Here is a 21,809-nt window from a genome sequence, read left to right as displayed (position 1 = left end):
TGTTTCATTCTGTTGTAAATGAGGTCACTGTGAGTCAAAACTGACTCGACAGCAGCTAACAACAACAACAAAACATGAATACACCCATTCCTCATTTATTGACATGCTTAGGTTCCAAAGTCAGGTCATTATGGGAAAATTAGCATTATGCAAAAATTGAGGATGACTACATCATTACGTAACTGCCAAATCACTGAGAATCGTGGCCTAGCCAAGCTGACACATAACCTTAATCATCACAGCCAGTGGTACTCTCGCCAGCACCTCAAAGTTCATTACTGACAGATATATGTCATTAATGTACAAAATAGTTGGATAGTAGATTTTTTACTATTGTTGTAAATGTGAAATGTCTGATAAGGTAGTTGGTAAGTGAGGAGTATGTGTATTTTAAATTTGCATCAGACATTATGGAGGGTCTCTAGGGGTATGGCAGGGCACTGAACTTGTATATGTTTCAATATGTCTCTTGCCTTAATTGAAGGGGGTTGAAAATGCCAATGAAAATAGCAAACAAGAATTGCCAAAACAGATTTCATGGCTGGTGGCATGCCGGCCATCGTTCGTTCTCACTACAGTCACAACTTGGCAGCTTTCTTGTTGATGTCGCCACTACCACCAGTTGCTGTTGAATTGATTCCCACTTGTGGCCACCCTGTGTGTGTCAGAGTAGAACTGTGCTACATAGGATTTTCAATGACTGATTTTTTCAGAAGTAGATCCCCAGGCCTTTCTTTTGAGGCACCTCTGTGTGGACTTGAATTGCCAACCTTTCGGTTGGCAGCTGAGTGCGTTAACTCTTTGCACTAATTCACATATTTAAAATTTATTCTTACTTTGAAATTGAAAGCCAGAAATTATATCCCTGCTCCTGGAAATGAAGGAGTTGAGTTGGTGACAGTGGTGGGGGAGCGGATTTACCTCCATTGAGAGTCCACAGCCTCAGAGGGCAGTTAAACCCAGGCAGGGCAGGATGGGAGAGCCAGCCTACTGCCTGGGGTGGCTGTGGAGATCTAGTGAGGTATATGCATATGAGCTCTGCTCAGATGAGGAACGGAGGTGGAGGAGCTGGGTAACTAGCCCAGGATCAGAGAGCTAGAGATGGTGGATACAGAGCTGTCTGTCTGACTTCAAAATTGACGGTCTTCCTGCCCCAGCAAGGTGCTACCGGAAGTGAAATGCTGAGGACCTGGACGAAGTGGCAGTGGGGCCCTGGCATGACTGAGGCAGGTGGTACATACAAGAGAGTAGGAGGGGAGGTTTGGTAGCATTAGCCGTTAGTTTGTGTTCATTAAACTCCTCCTAGATGAGGGGCCCTCACAGAGGGGAAAGAGTAGAATAATCCCACTTTCTGACCATCTGGAGATGTGTGTTTGTTGCTGCAGGTAAGAAATACTATGTAATGGTTTGAGATGACTAGGTACACTTACTGCTATGGCCAGACCAAATTCTGGTTCTGGTTTGGAGGGAGGAAGCACAGCACAGGGAGGTGAAACCATGCCTTTAAGATCTCTCTACATATAGAGGTATCAAAACAACCCAGATAAATTTGGCCTCCTTTCTGGAAAACATAGGCATGCTTAATAGCGGAGTATTTGACTTCGGTTTCTTTTCTCAGAGCAATGTCTTATGGCTTTCATCCTTCGTCTAGGTATGTACCCTTTAGCTGCAGCAACCCAGGAGGCAGAGAGTAGCCGGAAGCTGACTCACTTACTGAATGCCGTGACAGATGCTCTGGTCTGGGTGATCGCCAAGAGTGGCATCTCCTCCCAGCAACAGTCCGTTCGCCTGGCTAACCTCCTGATGCTCCTTTCTCACGTCAGGCATGCCAGGTACAAGCCCCGTGGGAGCTGCTCCCCTGGGTGCATGGGGGTGTACATGATCAGAGGAGGGTGACGAGCTTTGGGGAAAGTGTTTGCAAGTTTGAGGCGGCTAAGGTGTAATTATTATCTTTAAAGCCAAATGAACCCCTGAAAGGGAATGGGGGTGCTTTGTTCGTGTACACCCCTGTAACCAAAGTTGGAAGGCATGTAGTAAGCACTGAATGAATGTCACATGGTACCTTATGGGATCCTTAGGGCATCTTGTGGTGCCTCAACTGTTTTAGATACTGGGGGTGACATTATGGAGTTTGAACAGGGACAGTTCCTCCCCTAAATGAACTGCCACCCATCCCTGCATCACTCAGGGCTGAGGCTCTCAGGTCTTTTGTATGAAGAGCCTCTCCTGAATTGCTGAGAAATGAAAAACATCTCCACCTCTCTGTTCCTTCCTTTTCTTTTAATTAAAAAAAATCATTTGTATTTATTTTTTTATTGTCGTAAATATATATGTAACATTTGCCATTTCAACAGCCTTCACATGGACAGTTCAGGGACATTAATTATATTCATTATGATGTTTAACAATTACCCTTAACCGTTCCCCAATTTTTCATTAGCCTTTATCTGTTTACAGATTTATCATTATAGAACATATACTATGTGCAAGTGCTGTGCCGGGCCATTGTGGCTGGTGGTGGTGGAGGAGGAGGGGAATAGCTCAGTGCAGGAGTCGGGAAGACTTCAGAGTTCCCCTGGCTGCCTACGGGAAGAAACCTGGGCCCCTTTTTGTCCCCATAGTAACAAAGGCATGGAACACCTGCTCAGCATGAAGTGCAAAAACGTGGTCCCAGTCTACGACCTGCTGCTGGAGATGCTGAATGCCCACTCGCTTCGGGGGTACAAGCCCTCAGGGTCTGAGTGCAGTCCAGCCGAGGAGAGTAAGAACAAAGGGAGCTGCCAGGCCCCACAGTCTCAGTGATGCTCAGCCCTGCAGTGAACATACCCACACTGGAGGTCAAAGGCTGACCGAACTATGGGTGCAGTGTGAGCCTGGTAGGCGTTGGTGGGCTTCATTATCTTCCTACAGTGTGGTGGCCCCTCATTACTACAGCAGGCTTGGTCATGTGCTATCTTACCCCCACCTCCCTGCCTCCTGGGAGTAGAGAGTCGCGTGAGGAGGCCACATAGTTACTTGTTATCAAGTGGCGCATTGAAATGCAGAGTTTCTATCTTGGATGGCCTCATATGATATTTTCCGTCACCCTCCCACCCCTTTGGAAAACACCTTCTGAAAGGTTTTGGAATGAATGGCGGTAATCTGACTTGGGAAGGTTCTAAAGCAGAAAAGCAAGAGAATGTGGCACACTTACAGGAAGTGGACTCCCCTTACTGTGCTACTTAAACCACCCTTAGAATAGAGCTTTGTACATGCTCCTTGGGACCACTTGATTGTAGACTGAAAGCCACAATGACAATCAACAACTAGCTTCACATACCTACCTCACAGGCCTGTGAGGAACAATGTCATATTACTATGATTCTGTCAAAGGCCAAAGGAATTGTTACCTAGGGAGCCCGTGGCCAAGCTGGGACATTCTTCCCCCAGACCTTGATGCCTTCTTAACACAGATTCCTCCCTCTTGGTTTGCATTCATAGAACCTGCTGGCAAGTTGGGGGAGGCATCACTTCCGTCCGTGGAGGAATGTAGTGGATTTAAATTACCCGGTTACTGCAATTGCTCTTCCTTAAAGCTCTGTTGTCCCAAGGGGCCCAGCATGGAGAAAGGCCTACGATTTGCAGGAATGGGGTTCTCTGGTCAGTGCAGGTAGCAGCAGAGGTAGCGGGCACTACCATCATGTCAGCCATCAGAGGAGACAGGGACCCTTCTGACCTGCAAGGAGTGCTGTTCTACCGAGGGAATAGCTATGCGCACTCCAGGTGTCGGCTTACTGACCAAATTGTATAGATTTGATGAGCACAGCACCTAAACAAGACCTGGTTTGTAAACTCGACTTAAAAATAGAATATTTAGGGGTCATGATTTATAGTAAGAAAGAATTCTTTTACACCCTAGTGCTATATTTAAAATATTTTCTTATCTGAACATTTATATGGTGGGTTGGGTGAAATAGAAACTTAGCAAAATAGTTCTTATTCCAAGTGGAAGATAGATAGGACATGATGGTCGTCTCTTGCTGTCGAGTCGCTTCAGACTCCTAAGCACCTCTGAAATTATAATTTTAACTTGCTTTTTAAAAATGAAAAATTTCATACAAATTTTCAGGAACATAATGTATGCACAAAATGAGTTAACATCTTTACTTTGGAAATGAGCAATTAAGTAATCATGTTTGCTTTTTCGTGGTAATGTTTTTAAAAAATTACCTTGTGATAATGAGATTAAATACATTTTCTTTCTAAAACTAGGTTTACTTTGCCAGCAAATTCTATTTTGAAACAAAATATTTTTATTTAATAAAATTTGACACATTTCTTTAAGCTGCTAAAAATCTTAAAAATATGTATATGTAAAGATTATGTAAAGGAAGTAATAAAAACCACTTACCATTTAGTACCTAAAAATATGTATGGAACACTTACTGTGAGCCAGATCCAGCTCTCAGTGCCTTGCGCGTTCATATTTAATCTTCACAGTAATTACTGTTAGCCTGATTTTTCAGCTGTGGAAACTTACTGAGAATGCAGAAGCAAACTTGCTCAGGGTCACATAGAGAGCGAAGTGTTAGTTGAACACAGACCAATTTTAGTGCAGAGACTGACCGTGCAGCAGTTGGACTAATTAAAAAAAAATTTTTTTTTTTTTAAAGAAAAAGTATTTTTAAACTGCCCGATCCATTCATCAAATGCAATCTGACATGTATGGCCGCTCTGGTTCAGTGGCGTTGGGGGTCCACTCTGGGCATTCCCCTCCGAATTTCCAGAGCACCCCTGCAGACATAGTAACAGTTTGCAAACCTCTGACATAGAAGTTCAAGCCCATCATTTATAAACATGTAAATTAAAAGCCCAAAGTGTTAAGCTGACCTGCTCAAGATCCTAACACTCCTTACGGCAAAGCTTGGGCCAGGACTCACATGTTCTGCCTGCCCAGCCAGGACTAGCTTGATTCCACTTCTTGAGCTCAATGGCAGTGTAATGGAGAGATGGTTGTCTTTGCCTCTTGCTGCACCTTTCGATTCTATCTGCTCAGCTTAGATAGGGTAGGAACCTTTACAGGACAGTAGAGATGACAGGTGGAAAAATAATTGTATTGTTCTGTCCTCCCCTCCTAGGCTCCTAAGCTAGTGGGCACAGCTGGCACCTTCTATCTGCTATTGCTTTTCCCAAACACATTTTAGTGGCGTGTATTCCTTGGGATTTTTTTTTTTTTTTTTTTTATTCCTTGGGAGTTTACCCATGTAAAATTCTCACATCTTTTAGGCCCTTGATACTTTCCTATGGAGTTGGGTATACTTCTGTGTGAAAACACACGCCGTTTATTCTTCATAGCTCTCAAAGTTGCTGAAATGTTGGCCCTAATGGCAGCTCTGTGACATGCTTTGTTTCTGCAATAGGTGATCTTCTCTTTACTCTGTGTTACTTTGGACTCAAGCCTCTGTTCTGTGTGTGCAGTCCCAAGGATCCTATTCACATCGCGCTCACACTGTTTTGTGATTGTGAGTTTCCTCTGTGGGCAGGACAGGGGTCTGAGATGTTAGCCGGGAACAGCTCCTGGTAACTGTACAGTCACGCTGGCGCATGTTTCTGTGTGGGTGTCTAAATGCCATGACTATTAGTCCTGTGTACCTCAGAGTCCGCTGGCTGGCTATGATTTGTCATTTTTTTTCCAGGTGAATGCTTTATACCATTAAACCGATTTCTTGATGACCGTCACAGGCTTTTAAATTTGGACCTTTTTAGAAATGAAAGATTATTGTTGTGTGAAAGCAGACTGAGTCCTGCTTTCCATTCCTCCAGGTGGTACGTTTTCCTTGCTGTGTCTCTTTACTGTTTATAGTACGGTTGCAGAACGAAGTTTAACATGACATAAGCTGAATAAAGTGTTTTTCATAATTTTGGTTTTGAAAATGTATTTGTTGGGAGCTGAGTATAAGAACTTTTAGTAGTTAGGCTAAATAGTCAGTGTCCACATTCTAGTCTGAATTCTATCACATTTCATTGATGAAAGCCCAGGAAAAGACACATAAACACAAATCGTTGCATACTATTTCAGCTGAGTTCAGAACCTCCGATTTAGTAATCTAAGGCTTTCTGAAATAGAAACATATAATCTTTAGTCAGCTCATCTCACAGTGATTTATAACTATAACTATGTGTTCAAATAAAGCAAAGACCGTGAAAAATAAAAGCTCTGGTATTCAGGGCATCGATGACTTGGGTACATTTTCTATAATTACCCTGAGTCAATTAGTATTATACCCCTTTAGGGATAGGGAGAAAAGTAATTCATTTATACTGAAGTTATGTTAGTGCCAAGAGTCACTGAACTTTTCCTTTGCATGTGGGGAAGGGAAGGAGCAAAAACGTGGCAGTGTAACATGTGTTTTGGGGGTACACTAAAGCTGTGAGTGAGGCGGCAGTGGCTTCCATCCAAGGGATGGGGACTGGAGACACAAAGACCTCTCTCTATCCTGAAGAAGTGCAGATAATTGATATGCATAATTAGGACTGAAAATACAAACAGCATGGAACTGCTGTTTTGACTTGCCCCAGCATGTATAAGAGCAGAAAAAGCCTGGGTCTCTGTAACACTCCTGTCGTTTGGAGTGGAAGGTAGAGATTCTGCCTTTCCATCAAATAGGCAGTGACTCTGGCGAAAGTGGGTGAAGGGCCCTCTCACTGACTTGAAGAAAAAGCTTGGGTAATATTTTCACTTAAAATTTCCTCCGGGATTATTGTGACCCATGAACAAAGACTATTTTAAAGAGTGAAAATACTTGGTTGTCACGTGGTAAAAGCACCTTTCTCTCTATATCAGTTTAACAATTTGATAACTTTAAATACTGAAAGTGAAGACAGGTTCTCTTCCAGTGGTCCCTTTACATAAGAAATGTCCAGTAACTGCACACGTCTTGTGGATGTCTGACCTACAGAAGGGACGTTGTTGTTCAAAGTCTGGGCTTTCATATACTGATGGGCTTTGATGGCTTCTCTTGGTGGGGTGGGGTGGAGGGGGGGCAGGTGGTGGCTGTTCTTTGCAGAGGAGAAGAGGGGACTGAGATTGCCAAGAAGTCAGTGGTGTCTTCCAGGTCCAGAGATATCAGTCAGGAGCAGCTAGCCAAGGAGCTGGGTTCAGTTAACTTCTACAGGGTTGCTATGAGTCGGTATCAATAACACACAACAACAACAACTTCTCACCAAGGAAGAAGAAATGCTGAAGTTCTCCCTCTTTGTTTAGATGAAAAGTGAGCAGTGGTTCTGGAATTGTGACAAAGTTGAATTTTGCCCTGCCCTTCCTTAAAGAAAACCCCCTGTCTTTTGTATGTTCTGAGAAGGTTTACTGTAAACCAATCAAGACAGGAAGTTAATAATCTACGCTGTTTAAACAACTTTAGAATACATATAGGTGCTTCCTTTCTTCCGTATTTCACTAACCTCACTCTAACTCTTATCTCTACCCCACTTCCAGTCTGAACAAAATGGCCACAATCACAACTATAACCTTAGTAAATCACTTGCCCATCCCAGTGGTCAATCCCCCTAACTTTCTTTTAAAAAGCTTGTAGTTCTTGGTCTCTCTGGAATAGGGACTCAAACTTAGCTTTGGTCTCTGTTCCCGTTATGAAGATACCCTTTCCCTGTCACTGCAAGGTCCTTCCTTCCTCTGCCTTCCCTTAGTCTTCTTCCCTCCTTTACCATGTGGTTGTTAGTTGCCATGGAGTGGATTCTGACTCATGGCAACCCCACATGTGCTGAGGAGCGCTGCGCCATAGGGTTTTCAAGGCTGTGAACTTTCAGAAGCAGATCACCAAGCCTTATCTCCGAGGCACCTCTAGGTAGGTTTGAACCACAACCTTTTGGTTAGTAGTCCAGTGCGTAACCATCTGTACCACCCAGGGTCTTACCCTTTGGAATAAAACTGATCCTCACTTGCTTTAACATTGTCCAGTGCAGTTTTTGTCTCTGATATATGGAAAGCAGGTGGCTTTGCCTGTAACATTACCTATTAATCCCCTCTGGAGAGAGCTGGGAATAGAAAATATTGGGTGAACTGATCCTTCCCTTTGTGTCCAGTTGTACAAATGCTGCTTACCCTCTGCCCTGACGGCTCCCTACAGCATTTGAAGGTGTCACACTGAGTGATTTACACAGGGCTCCTCTCCCCAGACAGGTTGGGGGTTTCTAGATCCCATAAGTAATTCTGAACAATATTAAATGAAAAGAATATAAAACTTTTAGTTTAGAATTAAAGCCAATAAAAAAAATTGTTTTGTTAAACAATGCTTGTTCTTTGGAAGACTAAGCATTACCATTTAACTCCTTTGTAATATAATCCAGTACAACAGTTTGGCTAATTTTTTTTATTTATCAGAAACATCTGTGTTGTACAAACCACAGACAACTTGAAGTTTCTATACCAATCCCCGCGGCCAAACAGTTTAACAAAACTTGAAGCATCATTTTAAATGTGAAAAGTCTTACAAAATTAACTTATAAAAACAGCCCTATCAAGTCTGTAGTTTTGGCATTTACTGTACATTTAGTCAAAAGCTCAAGCTAAAATCTGGTTTCTTTTTTTTTAAAAAAAATCAAAGTTTACATTATTCTTACAGATTCAGCATTGTTAAAAAATATGCACAATAATCACATCCATGCAATAGGATTTCTTTAAAAATGTAAGCAGTATAAAAGAGCAGATCTAAGTACTGAACAGAACATTTTGGTTGATCACCTGTAGCTCAAGATTGGTAGCTGACTGGAATAAAATTAATTCTAAACATTTTAAATATGATTGTTTCAGTCAATCCTCAGAGGCTGCGCATAAGTTTCGGAACCATTTCTAAGGTAGAATCTGCTGGCTTTTTTCTATGATATATATTATGTGATAAAGGCCACGGCTCATTGACTATAGTAGCGACATTATAATAATGGTGTTTTACAAATAAATCAGAATTCACAAAGTGCTTGGCTCCCTCAGGCAACTGTAGCTTCCAGAGATCCCAAAACCAACCAACTAGCTTTGCAAATCCGCTGAGGAAAACCTGCACAGGCTCCCTGCTCCAGGGGAAGTACATCACTTGAAAGCCATCCTGTGCTGCAGAGAGCCCTCTCTCGCCAGGCCTAGAGGGAGATGTCTGCAACAGCTTCCTGGGCCATGCTAATCGTTAAGAGTTGCTCAAAGGTTGGGCTGGGGGCCCACAGGCTGGGCAGGGCCCTCTATGTAGGGGGTGGCCCATTGGTGTACCTCAGCATGGGGTAAAAAGAGCGTGCAAAGTTGTTGGCCTGAGTGCAGCTGTAGTCCTCTTCGGAGGAGGGCAGCAGGCAGGCCAGGAGCAGCAGCAGCAAAAGCAGCAGCTGCAGGGGCAGTGCCGCCCTGATCACCCGGGAGAGGAAGGAGCGCTGTGGCCGCGAGCTGCTGGGGCCAGGCACCCTGCCAACAGAGGAGGTTGAGAGCTGGTCAGTAGGTTCTGAAAGCAAAATTCACCTGAATCCCTGCTTACGTAAAATGAGAAATCCAGAACTTGAGATTAAAAGGGGGCCAACAGCTGGGGTTCAGTTTTGGAAGAGAAGCCCAGTCCTTTCCAGATGAAAGCAAACCAGCAAGCCAGATTTTTACAATGACATTCAGAATGGCATTGGCAAGACTGGTGTGGAACAGGGGTGATGCGTCACTAATTGTAACGCTGTCTTACCTGCTGTCCGTCTCGTTTTTGCCTTTTGTAGTTCTCTCAGCTCCAACCTGCTGGATAAAAAGAGTACAACTAGTAAGTCGAAGAAAGTTTAGTCCTGCCAATGATAAAATGTCTGTCCTTTCTTAAATTATACCTTTCTTAGATTGTCCTCCTGTGAAGCTTATGAGATTATAGTAATACACTGGAGATTAAACTCTATGACATAGGAAAAAGTTTGCTTTGTTAAACTATTCAGAGTTTCACTTTCCAGATAAACTATTTCTAACGGTGAAATCAGGTACCCCTTCAATGATGCTAGAAAGCCTCTCGTCTTTCACACCGTAGTTAAGATCCCAAAGAGGAAGCAAGGAGAAGAAAGCCTTTGAATTAGATCTTTATAAAGTATATGTCGATTTATTTATTTTTTAAAACTTTGGAGTAAGCCACTCCGCTAACTAGAAGGTTGAAGCAGATCTGTGTTATCATGAAATGTCTAATGGGACCTTTGAGTCCCAAGACCCTGTCATCACAGCAACTTTAAAAAACAATCACTGTGGCTCTCATAGAAAAGAATGGGGCTCTCACCTTCGCTTGGGTAGCTGGCACGGATGCTGCTGGGTGCTGGCCACTAGAGTCGACCCCGTCGAAGCCAGGCAGAGATGGGTCTAGGTTCTGAAATCCACACCCAAAGGTTCCGTTTAGGGAAACAGAAGGCTCTAAATAGTCTCAAGAGCACAAAAATGTGCCTTATGCAGATTCTTCATTGTGCCACTCCCCCCACCCGCCAGCTTAAATCCCTTATAGAGGGGGCTCTTCCAGTGCCCTGCTCCCCTAATAAGAGCCCATGGGGAATGTGAACTAGGCAAGGCCAACCATTTGCACTACAAACCCACAGTATGCAGTTGGGGGCAGGACGGGGAGACTAAGTTCAGCAGCTCCAAGAGGGACCCAAGATGCAGTTTTACTTGACAGTGAGCTCGCCCCAAGTCTCTGCTATAATAATGTGGCCATCAAATACAGTTTAGCCTTGGTTGCATAGGAGGAAATTACATAGAGTCCAGAATGGAGGATAGGAGTCCCTGGATGGTACAAATGGTTAAGTGTTCGACTACTGGCCAAGAGGTTGGAGGTTCAAACCCACCCAGAGGTACCACGGGACACAGGTCTGGTGGTCTGATTCTGAAAGATCACAGCCTTGAAAACCCTATAGGGCAGCTCTACTCTACTCATAGCTGGGGTCGCCATGAGTCAGAATCAACCTGACAGCAACAAACAACAACAATGAGGGGATAGGCCTGCCCTAAATCTGGTGAAGCCATGGTTTGGGTATTCCATGTGTTCCGAGTTGCATTACATTTTAAAAAGGAGAAAGTACACAGATGAGAACACGGTCATAAGAAAATGAGGACAGTGAAGTGGACTCCTGTCATGTGAGAAAGCTGAAAGCTTGGGTATGTTTGGTATGAAGGCAAAGCAGAAACAACGGTGGGATTAGAGTGGTTTTTCAAGGCTCCAGCCATGAAAATGAGGTAGGTACTATCGTTAGCTCCCTTTTACAAAGGACCAAACACATTCAAAGAGCGGATGTAACTCTTTAAGACCACCCACCTAGAAGGGAGCGTGAGTGAGACTCTAGTTTACAGCCTCCCACCACAGCAAGGGTGCACCACTACTTTTCTGTTTGCATCTACTATGACATCTTCACATTTAAAAGTTCCAAGTGGACTCACCTGGCTTCTCTGCAAGGACATTAAATCCTGGGACACTTGCTCAAGTAACTGTTTGAGTTTCTTCCCAATAACATGTACTTTCTCTTCAGCCTCAATATAATCATCTCCATGCCCCTTAATAAGAAGACTGGTTGAAATCTCCTGTAAGGAGTCTACTTGAGGTTGACATTCCAATAGCTCCTTTTCAAGTTGCTAAAAGTAAAAAAGAGTGTGAAAAAGTTGCTTGTCAAAAGGGAAGCTAGTGTGGCCAGATGAGGCTTTTTTAGGGCCAGGAAAGTTCTGGAATGAATGATGAGTGGTGCTAAACTCCAGAACCTTTTACTTCTGACATCTGGCTACCTAGCATCACTTAGATAGCAAGTAGGTCACCCCTCTTCCCCAAGTCCTGAAGGCAGCTGTGATATTAGAGGAGTTAGGGGAAATAAGTGAGAAAAGTCATGTGGGAAGATCAGAACCTCGTCCACTGTAGCAGGAAGTCAAGGGAAAATCTGAGATTGATAAAGAATACCAGTTTAAGTACACTAAGTTTAGAAATACAGAGTTATGTATCAGTTATTTCAGTTTGAATCGCTGAGGGGAGTTATCTGGCTTGCTGCCCAATATGGAAGCCACTAGACATATGTGACTATTTAAATTAATTCGAATTAAAAGTTCAGTTTGTCAGTCACACTAGCCATATTTCAAGTGCTCAACAGCCACATGTGGCCAGTGGCTGTCATACTGGACAGCACAGATAGAGAACATCATCATTGCAGAAAGTTCTGTTGGACAGTGCTGCCCTAGAGAATGGGGCTTTACAAAGATTTTAGGACACACACACATACAAACAAATATATATTTTAAACAGACAGCATTTTGATGAAATTTAAAATATTCAAAATTTAAACCACATACAAATTTGTAAATAAAAATGTCACCCTGAGTCTTCAGTACAGGTGAGAATACATAGACGTCTCATCTTGGTTTGCTAGTGAGAGAAATACATGAAATGACAGCTAGCCTCCATGAAGACTTTTCTGTAGTGGATACAGAAAACTCACCCAGCTCGTCAGGGCTGCAGAGCAAATGAACACTGTATCTCCCCCCAAATTAGCAGTATTCGCAAGGGAAAATATACTTCTATTCAAATGGTCTTGAGTGTCCCAGGATATTGCTAAACGTCTATGCCCTCAGTTTCTGAGTCCTGAAGACACGCTGCTCTGGACTATGGCTCTTCATCTCTGTGAGAGGGTCTGCTGCAGAACCACGAAGGGATGTGCAGTAGACGCCAACTGGAACACAAGGGCTAAACACATGAGTGCTGCTCCTGACCGAGTCAAAGACAAACACCACTTGGGATTTTTGTTCACAAACAGCAGGCTAGGCTGCCTAAGCACTCTGACCTATGGTAGCTGACTGCAGCCAATGGTGGTACAGAACCCATAAGGACACTTACCATTAGTGCTTTCTGACACTCCAGGAGAGCCTGGGGGTCTGCCTTTGGATCAGTGACATGAGCCTTCTGCCTCCGGTTCTCGGCACTTGCTAGCCACAGGAGCAGGCTCTGACTCAGCTGGTGGAAGTCCTTGAAAAACAACACACCTCATAGCATTGTCCTTTCTTACAACTATGAAAGAAGAGGTGCTGGGAAGGCGGTTTGCTGTTTCCAATCCATCATGGTCATTTGCTCTTCTTGTCTTATCCAGTGAAAAAAAAGGCTAGGGTTTAAGTTAAATGTCAGGCCTCGAAACAAGGGAAAGAGACAACAGGGAAGGAGAGGGCACCTGGCCCCGTCCAGGAGGCATGATGAATTTTGCAAAGTGAAAAGTGTTAACTGAAAGGTGGAGCCCCAGCTGAAGTTACCTACGAAGAATGCACGTTTGCTGATTCAGTGGCTAAGGGACACACAACCCATCAGGTCAGGCTGTGGCCCAGGGAAAGAGCTCCACGTGGGTGTGCTGGTAAGCTCACATCACCTCAGATGGGTCAGTGCTGATTAGGAGTGCACAGCTAACATGTACTGAGTGTTTGCTATATGTCAGCGCGGGGCTAAGATTACTTGTGCTACCTCATTAAGTCCTAAAAAGAACCCTGTGATTAGGTACTAAAATTATCCCCATACTTCAGATGAGAAAACTGAGGTCTAGAAGGTTCAACAACTTGCCCACAGTCACACAGCTACTAAGTTATAGAGTTGGATTAAACTGCTCCTGTTTCAGAGATCTCTCTTTTCTTTTTTTGGCTTTAATAAAGAAAAATCCATTCTCTCACAGTCTAGGAGGCTAAACATCCAAATTCAGGGTGCCAGATCCAGGAGAAGCCTTTCTCTCTCTGCCTGGTTTGGGGGAAGGTCCTTGTCATCAATTTTCCCCTGGTCTAGGAGCTTCTCAGTGCAGGGACCCTGGGTCCAAAGGATACGCTCCCCTCCTGGTTCTCCATTCTTAGTGGCATGAGGTCTCCCTCCTGTCTGCTTGATTCTCTTTATATCTCAAAAGAGATTAACTCAAGATACAACCTAATCCTGTAGACTGAGTCTTGTCTCATTAACATAAGTACAGGGCCAGATCCCTTAATCACTCTGTTATAAGGCCTCCTGGCAAAAGGACAGACAAGGGGGTAATGTTAAGGTGGCATTTCTGACCTACTGGAACACTTGCTGGAACCCTTACTCTGGGAGTGGGTGTAGGCCTGGGCCAGGGGACACAGGCAAGCATCAGGCCTCTGAGACGGCAGGTGACCTTTGTTTGGAAACAAACAGCAAAGCACACATGTTTTCTCACACAGGCTACAGTTGGCTGAGCCAAAGCAGCCTAACGATGATATAAATATCTGCTTCCCCCACCTCTGTGGGCCCCGAGAGCCTGGCTGCTGCTCTCTGGGCACCGACTCTTGGGCGGCCTGGTGCCGAGTCAGCGTACCTGGCACTGCATGAGTGACTGCCGCAAGCCCTCTCTCCAGCTGTCCACGGCCCCCTGCGCCGCCTCCCAGTGCAGGCTCAGCTGGTGGAGTCTGTTTTGGAGCTCCTTGGACTCGGCGCTCTCAGTTTGCAGAGACTCCTTGCTGCTCTCGTGGACAGTGACCATTAATGCCTTGTAGGTGTCAAAGGCTTTTAAGATCTCCTACGGTAGAGAGAAAAGAGGTTAGGCACTCTGAAAATCATAATGTGGGGTTCACCCCGAACCTCGCTAGGGAACAAATCTGCCAAACACTTTCCAAGCTGTGGACACAGAAACAAGAGTAACCTCGCCCGTGACTGGCTGGGCAGCATCAGGTGAGGAGCTGCCTTACAAGGTCATGAACTCGGCCGCAAGCAGGGCTGGCGAGCAGAGCCTGCCTGCCTCTCTCCCGGCAGCTAACTGACCGGAGGTGCGGACAGACCCTGCCGACCTCTAGCGCCTCTGCTCTCTGACTGGCTCAATAAAAATTCAGACCAAATTAAAAGTCTTCTGGATCCAATATACCCAGTTATCTTGCATCTGGCCCCAGATATCACAGAAATGTTATTCCTTAAAATGAACAGTAACCTTTGATACACCAAGGCACGTAGGAAAAAAGTAAAAAAAATGAAACCAAAAACTAGTTGCTGTTGAGCCGATTCTGACTAATGGAGACCTCATGTGTGTCAGAGTAGAACTGTGCCCCATAGGGTTTTCAAGGGCTGATTTTTTGGAAGTACATTGCCAGGACTTTCTTTGGAACCACCTCTCACTGGACTTAAACTGCCAACCTTTCAGTTAGCAGCTGAGCGTGTTAACTGATGGCACCACTCAGGGACTGCAAAATTTTAAGTGTCTGGATAACCCAGACCCTAGTTCTGTGTCCTTTCAGAACTCATGCTCAGTGCACCCCCAAAGTACAGGGCTCAAACTACCACTCCCCAGTCCCCTGGGACTGGGGCAGGGGCTCATTGTGTGGGTGACAAATCCTAACTGCATAATAGGGTAACCAGATCAGGTCAGAGCATCACTAGTGGTGAGCTAGTCCTCCCCATTCCCCTACCCTTCCAAGATGCTCTACCACCAATTTTAACTGGGACTTTTACGCACAATTGGAAGGGTGGTTTTAAGTCACTGTAAAGGTAAAAGTTGACCGAGAGCCTAGAATCTAGAGGTGCCGCTGAAGTCAGACCTTCCCGCACTGGGGATCATTTGTAGACACTCTTTCATGTGAAAAAAATCTACATCCATGCCAGAACAGCAACGTACAGGCTGGCCTCTACCACACACCATTTGCAAGGTGCCATCTGCATTGCTAACCCGTTCTGAATTCCTCTTTCCTGCCACACCTCGAACTCACCTTCAGCCTCTTCACTCTGAGTTCCATTTCCTGGATATCGGAGGGGGCTGCTGCCGTCTTTAATGTTTCTAGTTCTGTTTCAGTGTTTCTCAGCCAAGCGGAGATGTCACTGATATCAGAGTTCAGCTGCTGCAAGTTTTGTTTTATTCTAAGTTTGTTGTGAAGTTCTTGTGCTTGAATCAGCTCCCATCTGTCAAAGGCACCTGGAATAAGAAGCTGCCAATTAAAGAAAAGCCAAAGTGCAAATACATTTCTTTGCTCCCAATTAACTAGGGGCCAGGGTGATGAAAACTTTGCAGGAGGAACAAGATTGGGGAGTTCTCTCTTTGCCTGGACTATGAAATGGCACCTCCCCCACCCCCCAGCTCTGGTTCAAGGCCTGGGCCACTACACTCCCTCCAAGGCTGAAGTGAGGCGGGTGGGTGGAAGGAAACCCAGCATGTTGCCAATATGAGGTATGGTCTCAAGTTCAGCATTTCAGTTAATGCTGTTTTTAAGGCTTTTATTCCCTTTAGCCCGTGAATAATCACGTCAATGCTATCAGTTTTAGTTTAGGCTTCAGTGATATTCCTTAGTTGAAGTTAGTACCTTTATAAACACTGACTTGGTCTCATGAAGAGACCTCTAGCACAACTCCTTGATTATCTTCATGTGTGATTTTTATATACAGGTGAAGTCATTAAAACATGCATTTTTTATCACATGAGGCTCGTTTTTTCAATATTTAAAGAAGAGTTTGAAAGTAAAGTGAACAGTCTAGGAATCAGGCCATTAATACCGGTCAGCTGATTCTAAAACAACATTGACTGTTGTAGAGTCAGTTCAGCAGTTTTTGTGAAGTATATAGTTGGTCAATTCCTAACTAACGTTCTGTTGAGCAACAACTTCAAGGCAATGCTCAACTAACCTAAAAACCCATACCCCACCATCTCTTAACGACCACCTGCTTTGAACTATACCTGTCTGCTGCACAGTTAGACCAGCCAGCCCTTCCTCTTCCTGCTGGGGGCTGCTGTCCAAGACTCTTGGGCCTTCATTGCCACCATCAGTGCCTGGAGGTAAGAGCAGCTTTGCCTAAAGAGAAACAAATTTTAAGTTACCATTGAAAGATTAAATATCAATTTTAATGCCATTTAAAGGTTGTCTGAAGAGCACCTTGGCCCATACAAACAGGTACGAAATTAAGACACGGGGCCCTTCCCTTTGAAGGGTGACTTGCTAGTATTTCAGAGGCACTCTTGTGTATGGGCAGCATTTAAAGGAAGCAGAGCTAATGGAAGAAATAAAGCCTCGGCAAAGGCCCACAAGGTGGGATAGCAGATGAGGTGTCAATGATGGGGATAAAATGGCCTGCTTTAATTTGCATGCTTCCTAGCCCTCCTCAAACAAACCATGCAACAAGAGTTAAAAACAACTGTTGAGCTTACCAGGCAATTACCGTGTCAGCACTTTTACACTGTCACAGTGTTTTACAGAATTTTAGTTAGCCCTCCCAGTCACTCTATAGAGGTGGTTGGCATTATTTTCACCAGGAATCAGAAACACACAGAGGACAAATCTATCTCCCAGGGTCATTCATTACCAAGCGCTTATCTTTCACTGCACATATTGACTCTTCTGTTATCACAGAGCTGATGGGGCTCTTATCTCAGGCCTTTCCAAAAATAAATGTATCTTTTTTTTTTTTTAAGAAAAGCCATGCTTTCTTTGGCTTGTGTCCATATGGCCTATTTGTGTAGAATGAAAAAAATAAAAAACCTTCCAGATTTGTGGTGACACACCTAGTTTCAGACACAATAAAAGGGTTGTTGGGCTTTTGAAGCTGGCCAAGTGAGGAGCACAAGCATCATGCTGGGAGAGGCCAAACCACGTGGGCCCTGGATAGAATGCAAAGGCCCAGGGCTGGGTCTATGCCTCCCAGACTGGCAAGTCTTATTCCGTACAACAGAGGGCATGCACTAAAAATGACAACTGCTTGCTAGGCCACAGGAAAAATTTCTGAATTGGGCATGGACAAGCCATCATCAAATGACTGGATTTGACCATGTCCAATCATCTAAAAATATTCACGCCTAGACACAGACACAGAGGACAGTTTGAGGACTAATCCAGTGATGCTTACATGGCTTTTGGTTCCTCTAAAAGATAACACTAAAAATGCAAGAGACATTTAAATATCAACTCTCTTCTTGCCAATTCTCTATGAATGATCTGGGGCCAACATTAAACCCCAGGCTGGCTTCCCCTCAATAGCTGCCCACCAGAACATGCCAATGAGTCCTGTTGCCTGAGGAAAATGTAACTAAGGAGGTGCATTCATGGCTATAAACAACAACAGCAACCCATAACTCAAAACCAAACCCACTGCTGTCAAGTTGATTCTGACTCACAGAGACCCGATGATAGTAATAATAATGACAACCACTTCTGAGGCCCTTCTTTGTACTAGGTACTTTATTTGGAACTTTCATAAATTAATCCTAACAACAATTACATGGGGTAGGTTTATCCTCTTATGAGAAAGTCCAGGCTTACACAGTTAAGACAAAGTACCTAAGGCCCCAGAGCAATTTAGTGGTAGGTCTAGGAATCAACCCACATCTACCAGAGAACACTGTCAAATCTTTTTGAATATGAAGTCATAATTTTTTGAAGAGGATGTGTGGTCAAAAGGTAAATGGAATAAAGGCTTGAGAGCTCAGGAGCTTTTGGGAAAGCCAGCACTTTACTTCTCCACCATCAGCACGGGTGACTGACTCAACTATAGGAACCACTGTTGTATCATGCCAATATACAAAGATGGTTTTTGGCCAGAAATCTATCTATAAATCTAGTCAGTTTTGCCAGGGCTCATGAGACCAGGCCCAAGAGTATAAAGAGCTCAGTACAGATATTGTCACCATGGGAAAATCAACTCAAAACGTGAGCCTGGGGAGTGAGCACAAATAGTATACACCGAAGTATCTCTTTTTAAAAACTACTACTCATGCGCTTGGGTTACACACCCGGGGGGTCGAGACTTACGTAAGCTGGTTTGTAGGGAGTGCTGGAATCTGAAGGGATGGGTGGTACGTTCCTATCACCTTCCATTTGTTTGTAGTGACGCTTGGGATGGGAAGGGCTATCAGGAACATGCCATGAGTGGCCATCAGAAATTGATTTACCTGAAACCAAAAATGCAAGTAGCAGTCCATTCTCTTGAACCAAAACATTCACATTTAGTTACACACAAAAAAGTCACGGGTAATGCGGCATCAGGTTCTAGTATAAAAATGAGTTCTGCAGCTTTCCTTGCAAAGCATGCACATTTGCAAAATGTCAGTACGTCCCAGAAGGGAATGAAATGAGAGACATGCAACTGAGCAACACTGCCTTCACTAGATGGGTCCACAATGGAGCACAACCAACACATGATTTGCTGCGAGCTGAGTGACGTTTTGGAGCTGGGTCTCTGATGGTGGTGACAATGGGCTACAAGGTCGGGTCTGGGGACCAAGAGGTGAGAAGGTCTCTCAGGCGCGAGGGGAAGAGAGAACGTCAAGATGGACATGGGAATGAAAGGGCTGCTCGTGGCTCTACCCCACCACTGCAAATGGTGAGTCAGAGAAGAAAGCTTAGAGCTACAAATCAAGGAAAGGAAGGCTTCTTCTACCACGAATACAACAGTGCCTCTACTCACTCCCACCCCCCTACTCCTCCTCTTCCCAGGAAGTCACCACAAGCAAGGAAATAGTTCCAAACCAAGCCACCATGAAGAAAGCTTGGCCCAGGCCAAAGAACTTTGGTCACATGGAGGAAAAATAAAAAAGGCACCATAAAAAATTCCCTTCTGCATAGGCCTGAGGGGGAGGTGAGGGATGGCGTCAGGACCGCTCGGTTGTGTGGGGTTTTGTAATGAGCACGCGGATATATGTGAGTACGGCAGTATAAATACACCATGACACAAGGAACGAGGTGCATGGTGTCCACAGAAGGCGGAGATCAGACACGACATGGAGCGAGGTTTAGGATGCACTGTGCGCTGCAGGGTGCTGCCATGTTGAGACACATGCACGGGCAGGGGCCTACCAGATGATGCTTTCAAAGTTTTTGTGGTCATTTTAAGATAGGCCTCAGGATTTTCAGGGATTTCTACATCTGAAAAAGAATAATGTCATTTTCCTCACTGGAGGAGCATGTAGTTTAATGCCCAAGTATTACGTTAAAACAGTAGACACATTGTCAGCTGGAAAGAGAAAACCAACTATGCTTTATCTTTCAAATGAAAATATTTCAGAAACCAGAAGGATTTCTCAGCCAACTCTGACGAGGTGGTGGGCGGAGGGGAGTGTATAGAAAGAATGGAGACACTCAATCTACTGACACTCTGCAAATCTCAATGCGCAAGCTCACTGATGAGCCTCCCCCAAACATCGAGAACCATCAGCGATAGCCGTAATGTCTGAACGTGAATTTTGTTTCTTTTCTCCTTTTATTCTGCCTCTCATAGGAGAGAGCCAACTCTCAACAGCCCAGCAGGCAGGACAGAACATATGAAGCCACAGAAAGCCTGGATCAGCCACAAGCTGGCGAATGGACTCTTGATCACTGAGAGTTGGCTGAGCTGCTGCTAAGGTGCTAACAATACAGCCAAATGTATCAATGTCAAGGCCGTTACCTGACAGTGCACTGTAGTATGGGCCCTCCTCGTCTTCTTCATGAGAGGAGGAGCCCCCTACGTCGCCCGTGTGATCCCACTCCAGAGGGATGGAGTCCACACTGACAGGGGTCTCACAGCCAGACCGCTCATGTCCTGGTGCCAGGGGCACTAGATGGCAAAGGGACTGAGGAGACGCGGCCTCCTCGTTCTCGCCCCTTTTACGCCAGGAGTCACTCTGGATCTCTCTGGAGTCTTCCATGTCTGTTTCATTCTCAGAGGCCTCCTTTTCATCTTCCATGCCCTAAATGGAAATATTAAATTAAAAAAATAACCAAATCACAGGCAATTACGGTTGTAAAAACAAACAAACAAACAAACCTGTTACCGCTGAATCGATTCTGACTCATAGTAACCTTATAGGACAGAGTAGAACTGCCCCATAGAGTTCCCAAGGAGCACCCGATGGATTCAAACTGCTGACCCTTTGTTTAGCGGACGTAGCTTTTAACCACTGCGCCACCAGGGTTTCCTTACATTTGTAAGGAATTTAGAATTTAGTCTGCCTAGCAGTTGCTGAAAATGGTCACCATCAGCATTTCTAAGGCAGATTTAAAAAAATTAAAATTCAGACTCCTGTTCCCACGGCCCTTCCAATTTAGATGCTCTGGAGTGGGGCCTAGAATCCGTATTTTCCAAAAGCTCTATTTTTTCCCCTAGTAAAAAAAAATTGAAATTTGATACTCTAAGTTGAACAAGTTTATCTACAAGAGAAGAACATGGAGGCCGAAGTTCCATAGATGGTGAACAGCAGGAACCAAGAACCATAAAACACACACAAAAAGGATATTAGAGTGTTCTGGGTAAGATTCGCACCTTCGAGAACCACAGATGCCCATTCTTTCAAATCCCCCCATCTTATCGTTCGGGGCCTTTACTCACCTGTGCTTGATGCTACATTTACAAATGAGGGAATTAGAGGGTAATTTCTGAGGCTCTGTATGATGAAGAAATAACTACATTTGAAGTTGACTTGTTGGGGACACACACACACACAAGAAAAGTGGCCAGTGCTGTTGGTCAATGGGCATCCTTAAATAAAGCTTTTGGCACACAAAGGCAGTCAATTTTGAATACTGCCCTTAACTCCACCTGAACTTCCCAAAAGGTCCCTTTGTCAAGGGAAAGATCAAAGTTGCTTTCAAAAGCAGTGCTTCTGGCATTTCAAAGGTGAGAGCAAAGTACCAGAAAGGCATGAATAGTAAACATGCCCAGACACTAAGATACACGAAAAGGCAAACACATGCCCAAGTTAAGCAAAACCGGAAGTTACCAGGGGATTCTAGGGCTACTGATGCATGCCAGAAAAACCCTGTCCGGAAGAGTACCTCGAACACAGGTAACAGAAGCAAGGACTTATAGAGGTGCCATCCTCGCCACTGGGTAATGGGAACCTGTATGTAATTGTGGTGGGTATACCTGTGGCTCTAT

General features: G+C 44.5%; 2 protein-coding genes across 9 annotated transcripts in view; one reads left to right on the top strand and one right to left on the bottom strand.

The window, feature by feature from the left end:
* The window catches only part of ESR2 (estrogen receptor 2), a 54,130-nt gene extending 48,038 nt beyond the window's left edge, over window positions 1-6,092 (top strand). The window contains exons 7-8 of the mRNA XM_003408703.4: window positions 1,652-1,832; window positions 2,622-6,092. Coding sequence (XP_003408751.2) covers window positions 1,652-1,832; window positions 2,622-2,802 — 362 coding nt within the window. The 3' untranslated portion in view covers window positions 2,803-6,092. The remainder of the gene's footprint in view (window positions 1-1,651; window positions 1,833-2,621) is intronic.
* Window positions 6,093-8,333: 2,241 nt separating this feature from the next.
* The window catches only part of SYNE2 (spectrin repeat containing nuclear envelope protein 2), a 378,879-nt gene continuing 365,403 nt past the window's right edge, over window positions 8,334-21,809 (bottom strand). For 5 of the 8 annotated variants that reach the window (XM_064292573.1, XM_064292575.1, XM_064292574.1 and 2 more), the window contains 11 exons: window positions 20,340-20,622; window positions 19,751-19,819; window positions 18,707-18,846; window positions 16,642-16,756; window positions 15,683-15,885; window positions 14,305-14,505; window positions 12,843-12,971; window positions 11,408-11,599; window positions 10,263-10,349; window positions 9,699-9,748; window positions 8,334-9,436 (listed from right to left, as the gene is read on the bottom strand). In XM_064292573.1, coding sequence (XP_064148643.1) covers window positions 9,223-9,436; window positions 9,699-9,748; window positions 10,263-10,349; window positions 11,408-11,599; window positions 12,843-12,971; window positions 14,305-14,505; window positions 15,683-15,885; window positions 16,642-16,756; window positions 18,707-18,846; window positions 19,751-19,819; window positions 20,340-20,622 — 1,683 coding nt within the window. In that variant the 3' untranslated portion in view covers window positions 8,334-9,222. The remainder of the gene's footprint in view (window positions 9,437-9,698; window positions 9,749-10,262; window positions 10,350-11,407; window positions 11,600-12,842; window positions 12,972-14,304; window positions 14,506-15,682; window positions 15,886-16,641; window positions 16,757-18,706; window positions 18,847-19,750; window positions 19,820-20,339; window positions 20,623-21,809) is intronic. The other 3 variants (XM_064292576.1, XM_064292578.1, XM_064292579.1) reach the window with 3 other exon arrangements.

This window comes from Loxodonta africana, chromosome 10, assembly GCF_030014295.1.
Source record: "Loxodonta africana isolate mLoxAfr1 chromosome 10, mLoxAfr1.hap2, whole genome shotgun sequence".
Lineage (NCBI taxonomy): Eukaryota > Metazoa > Chordata > Mammalia > Proboscidea > Elephantidae > Loxodonta > Loxodonta africana.
The sequence above is the reverse complement of the archived record's forward strand: the minus strand, read 5'-3'. Positions and strand labels throughout refer to the sequence as shown.